Consider the following 23,491-nt stretch of genomic DNA (forward strand, 5'->3'; position numbering starts at 1 on the left):
CTCTCTTCTCCTTTTTCAAATTTGGTCAAAAAAACATATGTGTTTAACATTTATTGAGAAAAAATTATAAAAAGAGTTGTCGAATTATTATTAAAGTAGAATTTCGGCTTGTCAAAATTTGTTAATATTCCGTAATGTTACAACTTACAATCTTACCACATATATTAATAAGTTCCACAGCAGGAATTATTTCTTGTTTAAGCCTCGCCAGTGCATCTGTGACTTCGTTTGAACTGGAAGACAAGCCTTTGTAATAGGCGATTGATTCACGAGCTGCCTAAAGACACACAAATAGAAAATTAGTATTTCTTTCAACGTCGGTTCTTTTAACTCTACCAACACTAACACAGATTTTAGGTAAATCTAAAGTATCAATCCAGCATTGAAAATAAATGACCAATGATAAAACCACTACTTAATGAATATCCAGACATGGAGAATAAAAAGTCAAATATTTTATAGTGAAAACACCTACGGCTATGAAACGTTCGTTCAAGTTATATTAATATTGTAAAAACTACTTAATTAATAAAGAACACTAAAAATTGTTCTTTTGTTTTATTATTTTTAAAATATACAATATTCTTCCACACGTTTATGGAACCAATTTTAAAATTTGATTGTCTTAATGAGATTTTTCATAATATGCTAAGCATGAATTACGAAGAAAAAATTGGATATCTTCTGCGGCGTTTTATCTTAAAATAATTTGGCATGAGAAATTAACAAATTCAACATAATATATGACCCTTATAAAGGTCCCTAAAAGAAACCATATTATGTTTGTACACGAACTGATTTTAAGTTATTAAATAATAATAATAATATAAAAAAGCCTCTTTCCCGTAGAGGCATGATTCTTGATGACAATATCTTTCCCGTTGCTACGATCCTTACATACGTGTTTCGCTTCGTCCACTTTCATTATTCCCTTCATACATGCTCTTCGGTATAGGGTACTCTTGACCTGGCCTTTTTTCAAGTCGTCCCTGATTTGGTCTCGAAACGTCCGCCTAGGTCTACCCCTTATACACTTTTTTCGTCAATCGTTCTTCATTAATTCTCTCGATATGGCCAAGCCAGATGCCATATTATCTTTCTCAATTTTTGTCACTATATCTTCTTTCAGACCACAACGTTTCCTTATCTCACTATTTCTTATCTTACGTCTGCCATACTCAACTTTAATTTCCGTACATGTGTGTCGGTACCAACACCCCCTCATGTACAGCCAAACGCGCCTTGTTAGATACCTTTCGACTGCTCATAAAGGAGTGCAAAGCTCCATTCAACATGTTTCCTAAATTCACTCTCACACTTTCTGTATCTTGTATACTTTGAACCCAGATACACACATACATAATAATACACAAAATAGTTAAAAGACTCATTATAATAACAAAGTAATAAAATTTAAATACATGATACCATTGAAGATAAATTCTTGTATGATAAACCTGTTATAATTTTTTTTTTTTTTATGGAATAGGAGGACAAACGAGCGTACGGGTCACCTGGTGTTAAGTGATCACCGCCGCCCACACTCTCCTGCAACACCAGAGGAATCACAAGAGCGTTGCCGGCCTTTAAGGAAGGTGTACGCGCTTTTCTTGAAGGAACCCATGTCGTATCGTCCCGGAAACACCGCACAAGGAAGCTCATTCCACAGCTTCGTGGTACGAGGAAGAAAGCTCCTTGAAAACCGCACTGTGGAGGACCGCCACACATCCATAAATACAGTGATTGTAAATTAATTAACCCAACGGTTGATATTGGATTGCATTAAGACGACGACAAGATTTTTTCAATTCGGTGCTTCACTACTCACAAAAAATGTTAACTATAAATATTTATTATTAATAATTCATAATACTTACAGTATCTTTTTAAAGTGTCTTATAGCAAAATTCAATCTGCAACAATGAATAGATTGTGACTATACAAAAATGTGTGAAATCAAATTTTATTTTGAAATGAATATAGGTCTGGTTCAATTTATGGATAGAATCCGATTTCTGCATTTAATATAATCTATGGATCATCATTAGCTTTTTTCGTATTCTTTTCTATATTAGTAGCTCAAAATTTACATGCGCGAATTCGTGGAAATTCTTTTAAATGCTTTATATTAGCTTCACCTGTATGTTTGTAACCGACTTCTTTGGGCGCGATTTTGACCCACTTTAAAGGGCTAGATTTCGTTCAAACTTTGTAGATTTATCGAGGGCCGATGACATTACACTAATTTGACTAAAAAATGAAAAATAGATAATAGTTAAAAAAAAACTAAAAAGTACGCTTTATATAAAATTCAACTAAAAAATAGAAAATAAATTTAAATTGAAAATAGTGTACAAAAATATATATTATTGTAAAAAAAGCGTGGGGTGCTTTTTAAGATATTATTAAAATAATAATTCTTCTACACCCCACGCTTTTTGTACAAAAAAATATATTTTTTTTACACTATTTTCAATTTAAATTTATTTTCTATTTTTTAGTTGAATTATATATAAAGCGTGCTTTTTAGTTTTTTTTAACTATCATTTATTTGCACTATGGTATACAAAGGGCAGCACACGACCGATTACGTAAGTAAACATTACATAGATAATATTACTACGACCGAATCGTGGTCTTCCAACGCTTACATTACTATCTGCAACTAGTGTAGGTTTGACAAAGAAAGAATATTGATTTAAAATTGCGATTACCATCATTTACATTATAGAAAAAACTTAGATATTTTTATAAGATGACCTCATACTAGGTTACAGTTACTACTAGGTACAGTTTTAGGTAAAGAAAACAACCTTAATGTCGTGAGAAGACGATAGAAATAAAGGCAACTTCAAGGTGAATAATAATGTAGGTTTATAGCGCTGTGCGATTTGAATTACACCTTATTGTATGGACGCAAGAGTCCCTATTCCAATACTTGATTTTGCGGAGTGAAACTTCTGTACTTGTACTATTACATATTTTTTTGACTGTAGGCAGAAAGAAGAAGAAGATCTTTAAATCTTTGGGGGAGGCCTTTGTCCAGCATTGGACGTCTTCCGGCTCATGAAATGATGATAATACAAAGAAGTTACATTTTACATGATAGAACTACTAGCTTTGAATTTGGCATCACTTATCGAATCAAGTCTATAACGTACTCAATTAAAACATAGTAACAATGATGCTAGTTAATTGTCTTAGCACGCTGAAGTGGATTTAAGACCACACAGATGAAGTAGACACAACTCGTGATATACAGATCAATACTACAGTTAAAAATGTCCGAGTGCCATTGGTTATACTTATGCAGTAACTAATATACATACAGATAACATTAAAACAATCATATAAATTGACAACTTATTTTGTGGCAGTAATGTTTAAATTATATTGTATACACTCATCAGAAGATAACAATTAGGCCACGTGCGAGACGGACGAGAAACTTTTGTTTTAGTAATTGAAATGTAATTATTAAGCAAAATGATAAAAAACGTCAAGTTAGTTACACAATTTTGTTACTTTAAAGGGTCATTTACCATAAATACGACACTCGCATCATTTTTAAATGATGGAGTGTCGTATGATAAAAATAAGGGATTGCTTGTAACTAATTCTATTAGGCTTCATAAGATAACATAATAGCTTTAAGGGTAAATGTATACTTGTATAATAAGCCACTGTTCAGGCATTATCTATAAATAAATTTAAATGTTTTATAAAAAAAATGGCTCTGTCGTAAATCCTATTACTCCACTGCTGAATATCTAAATGATCGGACAGTCTGGGACTAGATTATGATTATTTTATAGCGATAGAAATGACCGTACAATAAATATTCTAAAGGAATCAATTTTGAGAAAATAAATGCCTTTTATGCCTTTTAATTGTGAATATGCTGTTAATTTACAGTTTTTACACGTATTTTATTAGATTCACCTGTATACGTATGTTTGTTTGTAACCGACTCATGTGGACGCGATTTTGACCCAATTTAAACGGCCAGATTTCGTTAAATCTCCGTAGATTTATCGAGGACTGGTGACAATACATTAATTTCATAAAATTATTCCATTTTGCAATTTGCGAAATAAGATTTTATTAATTTATATATTTTTTTTTATCTGCGTCGATAAGGCAGGAATTGATGTTCATTTTAAATTTCAACCACTATCGTTTAGACCAACGCGTGTTTTTAAGTTTTTTTTTAAAATACCTGCTTTTATTTACTGAACACTTCGTCATTGCGTGGTGTTGTCTTTGATTGCTGCTGTGGATGACACACAAAAGTGACGTCTCTACGCAACGTTCGAGTTTTACGATGTTTAGAGAGATGTGCGTTTCAGAGACGGTCATTCAAAGATATTTCTGTACTGATTGCGTATGACCTGAGCAAGTCTTACCTCTGGTCCTCGTTTCTTCAACAAGAACACAGGACTCTCCATGATTGACAGTAATAAGGCCACGTATAAAATACAAAATAGAATGTTCATCCACACAATATATCTGAATGTGAGTACCCATCCGAAAATGTATGATATCAGCACTCCAAAACAGTAGGAGAAGGTGGTAGCTGCAAATAAAGGCTATAATTAATTTTATTAACGAAATGCTAGTATGAATTTGCAATAAATGATCTTTATTGATAAAGTCTCCTTTTACCACATACTAGATGCCACCAACATGTATATAATCAAAGATGTCCATTAGTTTTAAAGAAAAAAAATATTATTTGAACTGCTATAGGAATATAATATTATAATATGTAATATTCTGCTTTAAAAAGATATTGACGCCACTGGAAAGGTAAAATTGCTAAAGCACCAAAAGTGCATGATACAGGAGCGCGATTTGTTCAAACTGGCATATCTTGTTTACTTGTATTCCAATTTAAATATTCTAAAGGCGAAAAATCTTTATTAAATTAGTATCTATATTTTTAAGTAGACATAATATTGATTTTTATTCTAGTTCTCGCTCTTCCGAAGATGACCGCTATAGCATTAATGCTCTGACCAGCCAAGAACACTTATCTCCATAAACATATTCGTAGACAGGAAAACATAAATATTAATCACTAACATCCATTGAAATTTAGGAACGGATAAACGACTAACATAATGCTAATACAGTTTAAGTTATTATAACTTAAAAGTAGTAATTGATTTTAATTTAATCACAAAGGAGAATAGCGAGAATGCATGTATTTTGGAACCCACTGAAAGAATTGGCGTACATCATGGAAACTTATTAATAATTGTAGAACTTAATAAGAATAAGAAGAAAGAAAATTAAGTCTAAAAAAGTGGGAGACAAAAGATATACCTAGAAGTAAAATATAATCTAAAATTATTAATCAATATCTATTGTTCAATCAATAATTTGTATCTTATGTCTATGCCTAATTACTATCTGCTAAAAGATAATATAAAATATGTGTGGAAGGTTGGCCAGCAGCTAATAATTGAGGACTCACAATTCATTATTTTTTCAAGCAGGTATCGAATGAACCTACTGATTTTAGTATCAAAAACGATAATAATCTTATTGTTAATTACTGATTTGAGTAGGTATAAATAGTTTGATGGTGTCGAAACATACATAGTATAAAAAATGGCTGTCATGTCAAAAAAATGTAGACGTCAATAATTAATTGCGCACAACGTTCCGTTAGTGAAGGATGACTAATTTTTTAAAACCGGAAAATAAAGCTCAGTTATTTGCAAGTATAATAACTTATAGAGCACATGCTTAAAGAACGATTTCAAACGAACTATTTGGATAGCCTATAAAATTTGAGGGTTGTGTACAATTCAAAGGGTACAAGTAAAAATAAGACAAGACAATATGTTATCATAATGGAAAATTAAGGGTGATAGCTATATATAATAAATAGTTTAAGAAAAACCATTACTTCACAGTCCAGATAATGAAGTGGCAGAAGTAAATGAAAATAAATGAACAGTTAATGAAAAATTACGTGACACATTAAACTCTGAAAATGACTTGTATGAATCTAGTACCTACTATATAAAATGATAGGGATGTCATTTCTCCAAGAATACTAACAGTGAAGTTAGTCAGTTACAAGGAAGACTATTATCACAACATATCTATGTATATTACTTTATATATTTATTCTAAATAGATGAGATTTTAAGATATCTTATAAATATTTTGAAATTCAATTTCGGGCTTTGTTGATAGAAATTTTGAAGGAGCATTTATTATGTATATACAGCTTCCCAAGGAGTAGATCTCAAAATGAACATGGAGAAGACGAAGGTCATGTCTAACGTCCATGTTGCACATACTCTCGTAACAGAGGGGAACTGTAGTCTCGAAATTGTTGACGAGTATGTCTCCCTTAGACAAACTATGCATTAAGGCAGGTCCAATTTAGCGATAAAGGTCACAATCTCGTCAAATCCAACTCGGATGGGCAGCGTTCGGGAAGCTCCAAATAATCTTCTCGTCCAAAGACCCCACAGTGTTTAAAGACGAAGGTTTCCAAACAGTGTTTGTTGCCAGTGATGACTTACGGTACATAGACGTGGTCGCTAACTATCTGCCTGATAATAAAGCGTATGGTCGCTCAGAGGGCAATGGAAAAGCTGTGCTCAGAGTTTCTATGTGAAATCAAATCAGAATTGAGGAGATGCATGGGAGAACTAAAATCACCAATGTAGCCAATATATTTTGAAATTAAAGTGGTCGTGAGGAGGGCACAGGGCTCGACGGAGAAATGGTCGGTGGGTCAGCAAAGTCATTCTTTGGCGACCACATACCATAAGACATACGTTTTGGCAGACCCCGCACAAGATGGACCGATGATCTGGTCAAGATCACCGGATTAGTTTGAATGAGGACAGCGCAGGACCGATCGCCATTGAGATGTTTGGGGGAGGCCTTCTGTCGTGTGGTGATAAGCACATAATAATTGTTTTTGTTAATTCTTAAAAAACGAATTTCCTCTTGCATTTACGTTTCATATCGAGTGTAATGCAATTCAGATATTTCGGTTTATTTACAATTTGGAATTAATATGTGATGTGTACAAAAGTATAAATACAATTATTATGCACATATTTTATCATTTTAAATGTATAACGACATATTAAGGTACATAATCAAAAACTTAAATTAAATTTTTCAGGGTTTAAATTATTTTTAATAGATATGAAGACAAATAATAAAATGAGGTAATGTTCTAATATTCTGACTATATCTATCGGTTATTGTTATAAAATTAAGTGTATGTCTGAACTTAAGCCATTGTTAATCAATGTTATGAGTTCAATAAACGTTTTGATTTGTTATGATTTAGTGTATCTTCATAATACGCCGCGGTAAGGCACATTATTTCCAAAATTTTTATCTTACCGCTCGCTAAGAATCCACGCACTGATTCATCAGCAACTTCAGAAATGAAGATAGGAGCATGAACAAGACAAGCACCGCACGAAATTCCACCGAGGAACCTCGCTATCAGCACGACAGTGGATGACGAGCTCATATCTATCATTAGCCATGATACCTGAAATTTTAAGAAACAGTTTTAACTATTTACTAGACACATTAATTCTTTTAAGCCTAAAAATAATAATTCTGATTATAGTAATATACATTTTATAATTTAGCGCTACTTCTTCAAAGTTATACTTAATCACATATAGTGGCAATAAAGTCATTGCAAATACCAAAGGAGAGGTAACCTGGTTCCGCTCGATTCCTCAAGGCCGTTGGCTCGGTCCCCAGCCTTAAATCAATATTTACAGTTTCATTATTTTACAAACAAATAATCCAATCTTTACAAAATGATGCGACACTCCAAAGACTCAATTGTTTCAACTTACTTTAAGTAAGTGTCTTGAACATTCAGAAGTAATTTTTTTTATTCTACAAATTTTGAATTTGATAGTTGACTGAAATAGCTGCCAGTGTTCTTAGTATACTTCCTCGTTATGATATCTTTTACGTCATGTAATCGTATTAAGTATTGCAAATATAGTCATAAGCATTGTTTTGAATACATAATTATGTATAAATAGATGTGTGAATTAAATACTTACAATGTATGGCATGGCAATTGCTATACCTCCTATTTTTCTCCCAAAACCATTGATAATAATTCCGCTGAACACAGTACCAAACAACGCTCCTAAAGCTGGCAGCGACCCTAACAATGAACCTTCAATTTCAGTCATGGGTTTTGATAGTAGTGTTGTATTCTTTGACGTGTACAGATTAAGGGTATATGAAGGCCATACGAATAGAAGACCCATTAAGAAGTTTCCTAGAGTGCCTGAAAATATTAAAAATTTTCATATTAAAGACAATTCTGGCGTGATATAGCATCATTAGCGGACCAAAACTTAAATATTAACTTTTTTAAAAATAAAATTAAGGAATTTTTAATGACGAAGAAATATTATTCAGTTAAAGAATATTTAACAGACATGAATGTATAGTCATTAGAATAAGTTAATTCAGATATTTCAAATTAACAATTTTAGTAAGCAAATTTTAATTTTTCACATTTTTATAATATTATGGTGGATAGACTTTTATGAATAATTTGGTTTTTATGTTTTTCACGGTAAACTTAAAGTAAGAATTGTAAAATATTATTTTTGCATGCCTACCCGGCAGATTGTTAGCACCTATGATTATAATGTAACACCAATGTACCCACTCAATCTATGCAATTAAATGACTTGACTTGACTTGACTTGTGAACATTATTCCATCTGTACAGTAATTAAAGTAACCGTTTATTTAAATTAATTGAAGTAGGCGTTACTGATCGCGGATATCCCTAATCATCCGAGACAATTCCGTGCCAGAGTTTGGCGAGTCAACATCTTCTGAAGATGCATCGTGTAGAGGCGAAACTTGTGTCGAATTGTTTGAACACAAAATATTTGGATAATCGTTTATTGTAAATGTATATCTGACCAACTTTAAAACAGGAGGAGATTCTCAAGTCTCTTTCTTGATTTTATTTGGTTATTCTTTCATGGAAGCGGAGGCGTGGAGAAGAAACGAAATAAAATTAAATGAAATTTATTTATTGCGTCGAGTACAGTATACAATATAGATCTTATATTTATTGTAGTGTCTTCTATTCGGCTAATTTAAATGAGCATGCAAAAAGTTTACTTAAAATTTAAAAAATCCTTAACACTATAATTTTTTTTTTGTCAATTAACCATTTAAACATGAGTCCAGTAAAACGTTTCTGTGGTAAGTTTCTTATTTCTAGAGGTAAATGATTAAATAATTTTATGCACATTGCATAGCTACTATTTAAGTATAATATTGTTCTGGGACAGTGGCCATAAACCAGTCTATCCGGAAAACTAGTGGAACGAGGATTAAATTCAATTGCCCTTTTTTTTTATGGAATAGGAGGACAAACGAGCGTACGGGTCACCTGATGTTAAGTGATCACCGCAGCCCACAATCTGTTGCAACACCATAGGAATCACAGGAGAGGAGTACGTGCTTGTTTTGAAGGTACCCATGTCGTATCTTCCCGGAAACACCGCACAAGGAAGCTTATTCCGAAAACCGCACTGTGGAGGATCGCCACACATCCAGATGGTGGGGATGATATCCTAACTCGTGGCGTGCCGTGCGAAGGTGAAATTCGGTAGCAGGAATCAGGTTAAACAGCTCCTCGGAACACTCCCCGTGATAAATGCGGTAGACGACACACAATGAAGCGACATCTCTACACAACGCCAAGTGATCCAGCCCTTCTAAATAAATGATTATTTTGTTTTACAAATTAACACGCTTCAAATATATACATATTGGGCAATGTCAAAATATTTAACTTTTTAAATAAGTAACGAGAATACGGGTCCTGGTGTTAAGTGTTCCAGTGGAATCATAGGAGCGTTGCCGGCTTTTCAGAAAGGCGTACATGCTTCTCTTGAAGATACCCATGTCGTTACGTCCTGGAAACACTGCACAACGAAGTTCATTCCACAGCTTGGTTGTATGTGGAAGAAAGTTAGTTAGCCTTAGAGAGTTTCGCTAGGCTGCCGAAAATCTATGTGACATTAAAGAAGCATTTCTTCCAAGTAGTCACTTCAAAACGAAAGAACTATAGAATAGAGAAAATCTTGAATAAAAAATATATAAACTAATTATTGAGAACCTCCTTATTGATGTCAGTTGATTAGCCCACTGAAGATTCGTTCAAATTACAGTTTACAATAAATTATTATCAATTACTGGACCCGACAGACCCTGTTCTGTCAATAGAAAATAAATATTTTAAAAATATTTGAGAATGATGTAGTCTACAGTCATTGGAAATATGCAACCAAAGTGAATGAGTTAAAAATGAAACAAAAACGTAATTCTGAATGATTTTATAACAAATTATGTAGTAATAAAATGATAAGGATTAATATAGTATTTGTGTAAACGGCTTTTACATTACCGCTTTATATTTGCCAATTTTTTAAAGTATTAAAATTGATACTATGATATTTTAGCCGAGAAAGACATAATATCGTAAGATATAAATCGTGGACTTTTCTGTAGACCTATACACAAATCCACCATACATTATTTTGTTATATTATGTCAAAGGGTTTAGACAGCGTTTTCGTTGAAAGCGTTCTTTTTTTTCTCTAATTCTATTTTTTTATCTCCAATAAATATCGTTAATGTATACAAAAACTTAACAAATGATATACTAAAACCTTCCTCGACAACCACCCATCCATTGATGAAAGCAGCATGAATATCGGTGCAGTATTTTTTTACTTTATCGCGAATGGACAGACAGACAGACACGGCGGAGGACTTTGTTTTATAATATGTAGTGATACTTACACGCCAGAGTAACTTGAAACTGCCTGATCTTCGTCATTATTTCGTCTTGTGTCACACAGTCACTTTAACCATACTGTCACTAAAATGAGACAATCAAGTATTCAAATAATTACAATGAAATTTATACTTTTGTGAAACAATTAACATGTAATTCGAATACAATGAATAATTGATTGCTAAAATATATCAATTACAGTTAGGATTGGTATAAATTACCTTAAATTCTTAAGAAAATCAGCTATATATTTTACGAAATATTTGAATAATTAGAAGTCAGTAAATAATCGATTTTTCGCCCCAAAAACCTTCTTGTATCCTCCAATCCTCACTTCATCCAAATCGATACATCCAAGTCTGAGACACGAAATATTTAGATTCAAATATAATATAATAATATACAATACTTATAAAGATATGAATTGCTCATTTTAATGTAAAACTACTCGTTCACAACTGGTTAAATAAAAATATCCGATTTTATCCAGTTTTAAAAGTTGCTAAATGCGTATAATCTACTCAAGGTGTTCTATAAATGATAATTTTTCGAGCATCGAACAAATAATTATTTTAATAATGTTATTCCGGTCGATTAGCTATTCGCTCGATCAGCAATCTTAATCGCTTAAAGGCCGTTCCCAATATACTATTTACAGATAGAGATAAATTACTACCTTCTACTTCCAGTAATTAGCTGTCAATAATATGAAGCTGTCCCAATATACCCGATAAGTCATTCTTATCGACGCGTGAAATGCAATTTCCATACAAACTTTATATCGCTGGTAAGCTATACGTCGTCCCATTGACAGACAGCGTGCACGGATAGGGTGAGTTAATTCGATCGTCGATAAGTTTATTAGGACAGAAAAGTCAACGATAGTTACGATCTTTATCTCAAGTAGGAGATAGACTGAACATTGGGAACGGCCGTAAGTCGGCCGCTCCGTCACGATCAGTTCACTCACAGCAACGACCGAGTACTCTCATTCATTATATCAGCTCATATATAGCCTTAATTTAGCAGCAATTTAATAAAGATATTCAGTATCTAGTCCATTAAATAATACGTACCGTACATATTCGAGCTTGAATCCTGACTCCACAGTAAATCGTCGTAGCATCAAACTAGGTGATTCAGTCTGGTGCATTAGCCCAATACAGAAGTGCTTGTGAGAAAGTGTGTGTCCTAGAACAAAGCCTTAGTAGTATTCGTGAGTCTCCATTACCCGAGCAGGGAGCGTATTCAAGTGAGCAAGTGCGCGAACCTAACAATATAATAAAACGATGGTCAAGTGCGCGTTTTTAACATCTCCAATAGCAAAAAGACGCTCTATTTTTGATACCAGAAATTCGGTTGTGTTATAATAAGCATTTGATTGTTGCAAAGTGATTCTTGCTTCTACCGGAGGGATCTACAGGAAGTGTTCCGAAGAGCTATTTGACATGATTCCTGCCCTCGAATTCCACCTTAGCACGACTGGCTACAAATTAGGATATCATCCCCACCATCTGGATGTGTGGCGTTCCTCCACAGTGCGGTTTTCAATGAACTTTCTTCTACGTACAACCAACCAATGGAATGAGCTTCCTTGTGTGGTATTTTCGAGATGATAACTAATCTATATCTTCATATCTTCAAAAGAAGCGCATTCATCTTCCTTAAAATCCAGCAGAACTAGTCTGACTCTGCAAGAGGACATCAGGTGACCAGTGCGCTCGTTTGTCCTCACCTTCCATAAAAAAGCATACAATTCCACGTTCCCCTTTGAAGTTTGCACTGGCTTCGTCCTAATCTTATTGCCGTCTACATCCGTTATAGGACGGCGAATCAATCATTGTTTTCTTTTAATTGAAACACAGATATCCTTTCCGTTTGATACATTTTTACTTCTACTATCGGTAAACCAGAGCGCTCCTTTATACAACAGGTTCATGCAGTTGCTCATTGGAAGGACAGGACATATCTGTTCACTGGAAACGCATAGGATACGATGACCATCCGCGAATCTATGCTTGCCTGTACAAATTCTAAGTACGAGATTCATTACGACTGTCGGAGTCGGACGTTTCCGATTGAGCGTGAGACGTATGCGATTTCGACAATGACGAGTACGTTAAAGTGTCTAATAATTGTCATCACGGTGTGGATGAGCTTTTAGCTTACATCCAAAATAAAGTTTCAATAGCCGATGAAGTGAGTTTGGTATGTATGTATACAAATATGTGCATCTGCTTTCTCATGTGAACAAATTGAGATAGCGAATAGCCTCCCCTAAGCCGACTGGTCCTCGTGGGGGAAAACGACCACGACCCTCTAAAGATAAAAAATAACAAAAATCATAAATATAATGATATACATATAGCAACTATAAACTGTCGATCACTAGGAACCACAGAAAAACTAGAAGAACTAGAACTAGCATTAGATGAAATAAAATGGGACATAATCCTTTGCTATTGAAAATAAATTAAGCTTCCTAAACAGTTTTTACGGAAAGAAACCATCGAAGAAATGGACATGGATCTCTCCTAATGGCCGGTATAAGAACGAGATCGACTTCATTATGTCTAACAATATAAACAATTTTAAAGATTTGTCTGTTTTAAACAACTTTAATTTTAACTCAGATCATAGAATGGTGAGGGCTAAACTATCAGGGACACGTGTCAAAAGAGCACGACTATTTCACAACAGTAGAAAAGCCATTGAATGCACTGGTAACACTGATTTACTTTTGAACAACCTCGAAATATCCTTGCAAGGCGGAGGAAAAGAATGTATATACACGTAAGATAAATACAATAGATTGCTTAAACAATTAATAACAGAAACTAATAAAGTAAATATAATTAGTAAGACAGCAATAACATTAAAAAGTAAACAATTATTACAAGAACGGAAAGAACTTATAAAACAAGGAAAATACAATGAAAATAATAGACAAAAGATAGCAGAAATAAGCAAAAATATAAGCGAACAACTCAGAAAAGAACGAAAAACAAAAAGGTTTTCAACACTAAGAAAACAAATTGAAAAAAATGGAAAAATAAAGAAGGCTTTAAAAGAAATGAATTATAAAAAAGATTGGATTCCAAACATGGAAAATAAAGGTAACGGAAAGACCAGTATAAGACCAGAAATACTAAGAATCGCTACGCAATACTATCAAAATTTATACCAAAGTCATAATAGAAAACAACTAATTGAGGAAATTTATTCGGAAATTGAAGAGGAGATTAAACCAATTCTAAAGGAAGAAATAATAAAATCTATCGAAACACAAAAGCTAGATAAATCACCTGGATCCTATTTAGTCACAAATGAACTACTAAAATTTACGTTACCAGTGATAGCACCAATACTTACTGATCTGTTCAGTGAAATCCTCGAAAAGGAAATCATCCCGGAAGACTGAACCAAATCTTCAATCATACTGCTGCATAAAAAAGGAGATACGGGCGATATAAGAAACTACAGGCCGATCAGTTTAATGTCTAATATTTATAAAGTATTTTCAAAAATCATATTAAACAGAATTACCAACACACTATAGGAAATCCAACCTAAGGAACAAGCTGGTTCCCGAAGCAAATTTTCAACTATTGACCATATACACACTCTAAAACAAATTATACAGAAGTATAAAGAATATTATAAAACATATTATATAGGGTTCGTTGACTTTAACAAAGCGTTTGATACATTGGAACATGAGTACATATGGGACGCTCTAAAAAAACAACGGGTCGAAGAAAAATACATACGAATAATTAAAAACGTATACACAGTGAGTACAGCACAAATTAAACTTGAATCTACGGGTAACGAATTTCCTATTAAAAGAGGTGTACGCCAAGGAGGTCCTATATCACCTAAATTATTTTCAGCAGTGCTAGAGATGATCTTCAGGAATTTAAACTGGACTAAAAATGGGCTCAATATAAATGGAGAAAACCTCAACCATCTACGATTTGCCGATGATTTGATTTTGTTCTCAGAGGACGCAGGAACTCTGGGACTAATGTTGCAGCAGCTATCCGATGAAAGCGTTAAGGCCGGTCTGACAATGAATCTAACTAAGACCAAAATTATGACTAATTCCCAACAAGCAGTAACCAATGAATAAATAACAGTAAATAACGAACAACTAGAATATGTAAACTAATATATATTTGGGCCAACTTATATCTAGAGATAATTGCATGAATAAAGAAATAGAAAGAAGAATAACTAATACTTGGAAAAGGTTTTGGTCTCTTAGAGAAGTAATAAAGAATAAAGAAATGCCAATGAAAGGAAAAAGAAAGTATATGAAATGTGCATTATGCCATGCTTACTATACGGATGCCAGACATGGGCGCTAACAGAATTACAAGAAACTAAATTAAAAGTTTGCCATAATGGAATGGAGAGGAGTTATTTTTAGATTTTAGATTTATGGTAAAGTAAAATTACAAGAAATAAAAACGAAAACAAAATTCAAAAATGCACACACTGCATACATACATCTTAAATGGCGTTGGGCGGGACATATGTTACGAGACAGTTAAGAAAAATGGACTAAGTTAATAACAGAATGCTACCCAAGAGATGGCAAAAGAAATAGAGGCAGACAAAGCAAAAGATGGGAAGATGCCTTCAAAAAAGTGGCTGGTCCGATATGGACTCATTTAGCGAGAGACAGGAATACGTGGAAATCTTTAGAGGAGGCCTTTGTCGATAGACAAGCTGTCCTACACAAACATCCAGTTGCCGATAGTTCAAATGATAGAATAGATTAAATCAATTAAGTGTTTAGTATTATTAAATTAATTAAGTGTGTGTATATATATAGTAATTGTAAGAAAAAGCAGAAATAAAGGCTATTTTATTTTATTTTTTTATTTTATATATATAAAAAAATATCCCACCACAGAGATCATGGATTCGTGGCGTATTTAACAGCCACTATGCCCTCACATGGATTGGGCTCACGTACCGCAGATCATCCGAGGAAATATTGACCAAGGACAAACGAGGCAGTAACACCACGGCACCCCGCTCCACACTCAACGTGGACTTTTGCAATATCAGGGGAATTGACTCCAACTTAAACGCCGTCCACCACCATCTTGAGACGGCCAAGCCGGCCTTGTGTTTCCTTACGGAGACGCAGATATCTCGACCTAGCGTCATATTTAACGTACCCCGGGTACAAAATTGAGCACAATTTTTTGCCTCATGCCGGGGTATGTGTGTACGTTAGGGAGGATATCTGCTGTCGCCGTCTCGGCAATTTTGAGGGTAGGGACCTGTCCACTCTCTGGCTCCGCGTAGATTTAGAGGACCGCGTCCGCATCTATGCGTGTGTCTACAGGTCCCATAGTGGTAACGCAGAAACCGATCATCTCATGGGCTGCGTTCAAGCGGCAATTGACGACGTGCTTGCACAGATCCCCTCCGCTTAAATCGTAGTCTTGGGTGATTTCAACGGGCACAATGCCGAATGGCTTGGATCACGTACCACAGACTACGCAGGGCGATCTGTGCATAATTTTGCATTGGCGTACGATCTGTCCCAATTGGTTGAGTCGCCAACGCGGCTCCCGGATGTGGATAGCCAAATGCCGTCCTTATTAGATCTTCTGCTGACTACACATCCCGATGGTTACCAGGTCATTGTCGACGCCCCTCTCGGAACGTCCGACCATTGCCTGGTCAGGAGTGTAGTGCCTATACGACGCCCACGTCACAGACCACCAGCGACCCGCCGCGTTTGGCACTACAAGTCAGCAGATTGGGATAGGATGCGTTCCTTTTTTGCATCCTACCCTTGGAGCAGGGTTTGTTTCCCTTCGGATGATCCTAGTGCCTGCGCCGTTGCAGTAGCCGATGTGATACTACAGGGCATGGATATTTTTATACCAAGCTCTGTAGTACCGATCGGTGGCAGATCACAGCCCTGGTTCGATGCGTCAGTTAAAGCAGCATCTGACTGCAAAAAACAGGCGTATCGAACTTGGGTTGCGGCGCTGGGCACAAAGGATCCGAACTGCATATTTCTAAAGAGGAAATACAACCGTGCTTCCAGATTTTTTAAGCGGCACATCGCCCGTGCAAAGTCAAAACACGTCGTCAATATCGGCGAGCAGCTTTCCAGTTACCCGACCGGAACACGCAAGTTCTGGTCGTTGTCGAAAGCTGCTCTTGGTAACTTCAGCCAGCCGTCCATGCCGCCGTTGCACATGAGGAATGACACCCTGGCCCATACGGCAAAAGAGAAAGCCGATCTCCTGTGCGCTCTTTTCGCCTCCAACTCGACTCTTGACGACAACGGAAAAACACCGCCGACCATCCCGCGGTGTCAGAGCTCTATGCCTGAAGTACAGTTCAGACAGAAAACTGTTAGGCGAGCTCTGTTTTCGTTGGACGTCAGGAAGTCGAGCGGGCCGGATGGCATTTCTCCAATCGTGCTTAGAACGTATGCCCCTGAGTTGACGCCGGTGCTAACGCGTTTATTCCGGCACTCTTATTCCAAAGGCGTAGTCCCTGACTCATGGAAATCAGCCCTTGTCCATCCGATCCAAAAAAAAGGAGACAGTTCGGATCCGGCAAACTACAGGCCTATTGCTATTACCTCCCTGCTCTCCAAAATCATGGAGAGCATAATTAGCCGTCAGCTCTTGGTATACCTAGAGGGTCACCAGTTGATCAACGACCAACAATACGGGTTTCGCCATGGTCGGTCGGCAGGTGATCTTCTGGTATACCTAACACATAGATGGGCTGCGGCTATTGAAAGCAAGGGGGAAGGCCTGGCAGTTAGTCTGGATATAGCGAAGGCTTTTGATCGTGTATGGCATAAGGCGCTCCTCTCTAAACTTCCATCATTTGGGCTTCCCGAGAGCTTGTGCAAGTGGACCTCCAGCTTCCTCACTGGGCGCAGCATACAGGTCGATGTCGACGGACATTGCTCGAACCCGAAGCCCGTGAATGTTGGAGTGCCCCAAGGCTGTGTGCTATCTCCTACGCTGTTTCTTCTGCATATCAATGATATGTTGGACACCTCTAACATTCATTGCTATGCAGATGACAGCACTGGTGATGCCGTATACACGGGCCATGCACGTCTCTCTCGGGAAATAGTCGACCAGTGCCGGGAAAAACTTGTGTCTTCTATCGAGTCCTCTCTTGAGAAGGTCGCGGAATGGGGTAAATTGAACCTTGTCCAATTTAACCCCCAGAAGACTCAAGTTTGCGCGTTTACCACTAAAAAAACCCCATTTGTCGCATCACTGCTCTTCGACAACACTTCCCTAAAAGCCTCGCCTAGTATCGGAATACTGGGTCTCGAAATCTCGAGCGATTGCCAATTCCGTGGCCATCTGGAGGGCAAAGCCAAATTGGCTTCAAAGAAACTGGGCGTCATTAATAGAGCACGGCAATACTTCAAGCCGGCCCACATTCTAGCGCTGTACAAAGCGCAGGTCCGGCCACACATGGAGTATTGCTGTCATCTCTGTTCTGGCGCACCCCAGTATCAGCTCGATCCATTTGATCGCGTGCGACGCAGAGCAGCGCGAATTGTCGGGGACCCAGTACTCTGTGAACGGCTGGATCACTTGGCGTTGCATAGAGACGTCGCTTTATTGTGTGTCTTCTACCGCATTTATCACGGGGAGTGTTCCGAAGAGCTGTTTTACCTAATTCCTGCCGCCGTATTCTACCTTCGCACGACACGCCACAAGTTAGGATATCAGCCTCACCATCTGGATGTGTGGCGGTCCTCCACAGTGCGGTTTACAAGGAGCTTTCTTCCACGTACTACAAAGCTGTGGAATGAACTTCCTTGTGCGGTGTTTCCGGGACAATACGACATGGGTACCTTCAAAAAAAGCGCGTACACCTTCCATAAAGGCCGGCAACGCTCCTGTGATTCCTCTGGTGTTGCAAGAGAGTATGGGCGGCGGTTATCACTTAACAACAGGTGACTCGTACGGTCGTTTCTCCTCCTATTCCATAAAAAAAAAATTGACACGAGAGTGGGTCAGGGATTGGAAATAATACTCCGCTTATAGGAACGAGTCACACTGTCAAGTCTGAACTAGAACTGCCGTAGGCCACGCTTGGTACAGCTTATATACCCTCGGATCTGTTCTATTTTCAAAGTGATTCTCTTCCATTCTGTCTTTAAATTTAAATTGTACTAGAAATTTCTTTTAACTATTTTTATTCTATTTACAAAAATTTATAACATTTTCCATCCTTTTTTCACTATTCGATTTACAATAATAATAATAATTTTATTACCAAAATTAAGATACATACAAAGTAATTAAAGTTAACACAATACACTTTAACATAATTGTGAATATTTGAGTAACTTGTACGTTATATGTACTGAGTGTTGGCTCTGCACTAAGCAAGGTGCTTGTGAAACAGAAGCCGAGAAACACAGTTACTAAAGAAAGTTACTTTTCTATTTGACTCGCGGAACATAGAATGGATATGGTAGAAAAATAATAGTAAATTTGCAAAACAAATGAAAATAAGAATAAAAACTTCTTAACAAACAATAAATTGTGCGTGTGTGTGTGTATGTGTGCGAGTGCATGTGTGTATATGCGTGTGTGTATGTGCGTGTGTGTGTGTGTGTGAGAGAGTTCAATCCTTTTTATAAAATTGTGTGAATTATATTTTCAGTTTCTTGATAATCTAGTCTCATTAAGTATAATTCAATATTTCGTTTTGAATCGCGGGTAGTAAGTTTTTTCAGGTTTAAAATACGGCAAAGTTTATTGTATATGTGTCGCAGAAGAAAATACGGTAGTCTTTTGATAAAGGTGATAAATTAACCTGGGGGTTAGGGATTTTAAAGACACGTTGTTTGATTTGATCATTGTGTTGCGGAGAATCTAAAACTCTGCTGTGAGTTGTAATAGTTGCTCTCAGAATGAACAGTTGACGTACGCGGAGAACGTTACTCTCTTTATATAACAAGTCGGTACTGTTTCTATATTTTTTACGTAACATTACCTTTAGGACTGAACATTGTGCTCTTTCCAGATTGATAAAAAGAGTTTTTGCTTCGCCTCCCCAAACAGTAATGCAGTATGTAAGTATTACTTGGCACAAGGTTTTGTAAACTAAGATTGAAGTATCTTTCCCAGCATCTTAATTTTTTCATAATCATGATAATTTTGGGACCCGTGATGAGAGATTATTTATTTGAATAATTTGAGACAGCTGTTCATCTATTATAATTCCAAGGTACTTTATATTGCTGATTTGGTCTATAATTTTACAGTTGTTATGACATTGATGCATAAAAGCTGATGGGCAAGTGAGAAGAATTAATGGTTTATTTGACGGTGGTCTTGAAGCTTTAGTTTTATGAAATGCTATGTATTTAGTTTTACCAAAATTTAATGTTAGAAGATTTTGCATGAACCAGTTGCTGATAGAAATCATACCTTTTTCTGCTTTTTCATATACCTCAATCCAATTTCTCCCTTCGAATAAAACCACTGTGTCATCCGCATAGCAAATAATATCAGCCTTAATGTTAGTTAGTGATAATAGATCGCTGATATATAGAAGGAAGAGTGTCGGACCCAGTATACTTCCTTGAGGAACACCAAAATCTATTCGCTGTTGGTCACTGATCATGTTCCTACACTGTTTTGTTATCATCAAGCCAGAACAGCAGGCGGCCATATTAACCTCGACGTGCACATCACTAAAGATTAGGCATAACTTCCTTATTACTCAATCACCGATCGCATCTATCTGGATGGTTCTACAGGCGAATCACCAGCCTTCTATATACAGTCAAATTAAATCCAAATATATAATAATTGCCTTTTCGTAAATGTGCCTAAATAAATCGTCGTTTTTCCTCCATTGTATGGTCCTTCGAGCCGGATTCATCAAATTCGAAATTCAAACCACATTATATCGTTCCGATCTTATTCATTCGCGTATGTTATTACTCCTAGAAAATTATGGCACATTGCTAATCCTAGTTAAATACATACCCGTTATGTAATGATATTACCGCATTGCTTTAGATCATACACTCCAATGTGGCTACCTATACAGTAGATAATACACGCAACTCGCTATCTATTTACTATCGCAATTTAATTAGGTAAAACACTATTAGTGGCTACCTACTGACATAATTTATAATTATACTCTGCAGTCGGATAGGCTTCTAGAGAGCTGATCCTGGAGTCGGACTGATATGCATCGATATATCGATAACCAATGTGGCACCTCTGAAGAGATCGAATCAAAGGCTTTCTCATAGTCCACGAACGCCAAGCATAGTGGCTTGTTATACGCCTCCGTCTTCTGTATAACCTGCCGCAGCGTATTTATGTGGTATATGATTCTTAAGACTTTTCGGAATCCGGCTTGTTCGGGAGGCTGGAAGTCGACAAACCTGCGCTATTCGTGATAACACGGCTCAGAAGTGATATGGGCCTATAGTTCTTCAAAAGCGTTTTATGGCCCTTTTTGAAGAATAGCACCATTTACCTCTGTGCTATTACTGCGTTTTGCCCTCGAAGGTGATGGAATTGAATAGCTTCTGGAGGATCACCATAGCAGCAGCATAGCAGGATAAGCATAGGAGTATCATCAGGTCTCAGAAGCTCGGCTGTCTGCCGTGAAGTCAAGCAAGGATTTTTGAGTTTCAGTTTAAAAGTGAATGATAGAATGAAAATACTTTATTTCACTAAATATACATAAATTTACAATTAGGTGACCTTATCGCTATCCAGTTATTCAAATTCAAATATTTTTATTCAAAAAAGAATGTGACATCACTTAATGAAAGTCAAAAACCACCACCCATTCCAAAACGAATGCCTCAGACCTGAGAAGAATGGGCGCAACAAACTCAGCGGGCTTTTTTTTTCATCAAAAAATATGTTTACAAAGTAATAATAAGCAATTAAACATATTATTTAATAGCCTGAGGGCGGTCACTCCATTCCCAATGTGTGGTATCATAGAAAAAATCAATTATGTTATCGTAACCTTTACCACACAAACAATTTCTTAACAATTATTTTGAATAACGTAATTCTTTTGTTTTGAACATTATCTGGGATCTCGTTGTAAAAGCATATATACATCCAACTCAATATTAGTGTAACACTGTACAATTAAAATAAAATAAGGAGTAAAAGCTATACATCTTTATATCATAAATATTTCCTTAGCAGCTAGTAATTAAACATGCCTTAACTTACCAACGAAACTCTTAAAAATTAAAATAGACAGAACTGTAATACACTTCATATGGCCACAAATCACAGAATAGAACGACCTGATATTTCTTATCTTCCACAAAATACATTTTGTCCAATTTCCTTATCTTGAAAAGATTTAATCATTTTGAAAAGTCCTAATCTAATCTTACTACATTGAGTGGAGTCTACGTTGAGCAACATTATATTTGGACTTTTTTTAACAATTGCCATCTTGCAACCCTATTGCAGATCTGTGGATCGAACAGAATAATATAAAAATCATGATTAAAAAACAGGGGTTGATCGTAGAAGGGTGAATATTTGAAGTTGTAAGTATTTTTCAATGCTGAATCATAATAAAATAAAATGAAATGTCAAAAAATATGGGGACACCCTTATCATTTAAGGATTCGGCCGATTCTCAGACCTACCCGATAAACAAATAAAATTTCAAACAAATTGGTTTAGCCGAAACACGACACGAATTTTATAAATTACATTTTCCGTTGATCTCGAACTATAAAATTTGTCAAGAAATACCGTATTATACAATATACTACGGGTATAGGGAAAAGTCTGAAAACTATACATTTATTACTATATCATAAAAAAACAGCGTGGGAAGTAGCAAATGCTCATTTTTGTTTTTTATGAATTTGTCAATAATATTCATAACATCAAGAATTATTTCGTGAGATATGCTCACAAAACAAATTGCTTCACAGCAGAACTGTCAAACCGTGCGTAAATAAATTCTCTCACAGAAAATATGCCCATACAAAACAAATATTGGAAATTAAAAATAATTATGGGTCGAAAATCCAAATTGAAATAAAAACTATCCTATCTCCCAAGTTGGACTAAACCGCACTCCATGAAGTAATCCTCATTAAAATATGTTCATTAGTTTAGGAGTTTACTGGAAACAAACATCAGGACACTGGATTTGTATATATTAAGATTTTAGTAATGTTGATAAATACTCACTTTTCAATTTCAAACACTAGCGGAAATTATAATTAACTATTTTAATGAGTTTTATTTTTAATTTAGAAAGTCACACCTCATGGTATATCTCTGGTGTAATATTCATTGATACCCAACCAATAATAATACGGTTAATGTTTTTATTTGATAGATAAGAGTTTTATTATCAGGAAGATGTGTTAGATAACGTTTGCAGCTGTCTATATCCCAAAAACATATTTTAGCGTTTTTAATAATTATTATAAAATTATTTACTACAGCTATATGCTTTGATACAAAACTATAAACAATAGCTGCTAATTATAATTACACACACGGCGTTGATATAGCTAGATAGAGACGTCACTTCATTGTGTATCACGAGGAGTGTTCCGAAGAGCTGTTTCACCCCATTCCTGCCGCCGAA

The 23,491-nt window shown here is 35.8% G+C and overlaps 1 protein-coding gene across 1 annotated transcript; it reads right to left on the reverse strand.

Moving 5' to 3' along the window:
- Positions 1 to 98: 98 nt before the first annotated feature.
- On the reverse strand, positions 99 to 22,138 carry LOC126970936 (facilitated trehalose transporter Tret1-like). Its single transcript, XM_050817073.1, has 7 exons — positions 22,099 to 22,138; positions 11,929 to 12,043; positions 10,858 to 10,936; positions 8,076 to 8,308; positions 7,387 to 7,540; positions 4,407 to 4,576; positions 99 to 277 (listed from the first exon to the last, which is right to left on the reverse strand). Exons 3-7 carry the CDS (start codon positions 10,892 to 10,894, stop codon positions 122 to 124), a joined length of 750 nt encoding a protein of 249 aa, XP_050673030.1. The 5' UTR covers positions 10,895 to 10,936; positions 11,929 to 12,043; positions 22,099 to 22,138; the 3' UTR covers positions 99 to 121.
- Positions 22,139 to 23,491: the final 1,353 nt, after the last annotated feature.

The sequence above is a fragment of the Leptidea sinapis genome, chromosome 22, assembly GCF_905404315.1.
Source record: "Leptidea sinapis chromosome 22, ilLepSina1.1, whole genome shotgun sequence".
Classification (NCBI taxonomy): Eukaryota; Metazoa; Arthropoda; class Insecta; order Lepidoptera; family Pieridae; genus Leptidea; species Leptidea sinapis.

Excerpts from the sequence above, each read along its gene's own strand:
- LOC126970936 (XM_050817073.1), bottom strand. The coding sequence starts at position 10,894 with ATGACGAAGATCAGGCAGTTTCAAGTTACTCTGGCGT. Across the intron at positions 8,309-10,857 it reads GTTTCAAGTTACTCTGGCGT|GCACTCTAGGAAACTTCTTA; the intron begins GTAAGTATCACT and ends TAATATTTTCAG. Across the intron at positions 278-4,406 it reads TGAAGAAACGAGGACCAGAG|GCAGCTCGTGAATCAATCGC; the intron begins GTAAGACTTGCT and ends GTGTGTCTTTAG.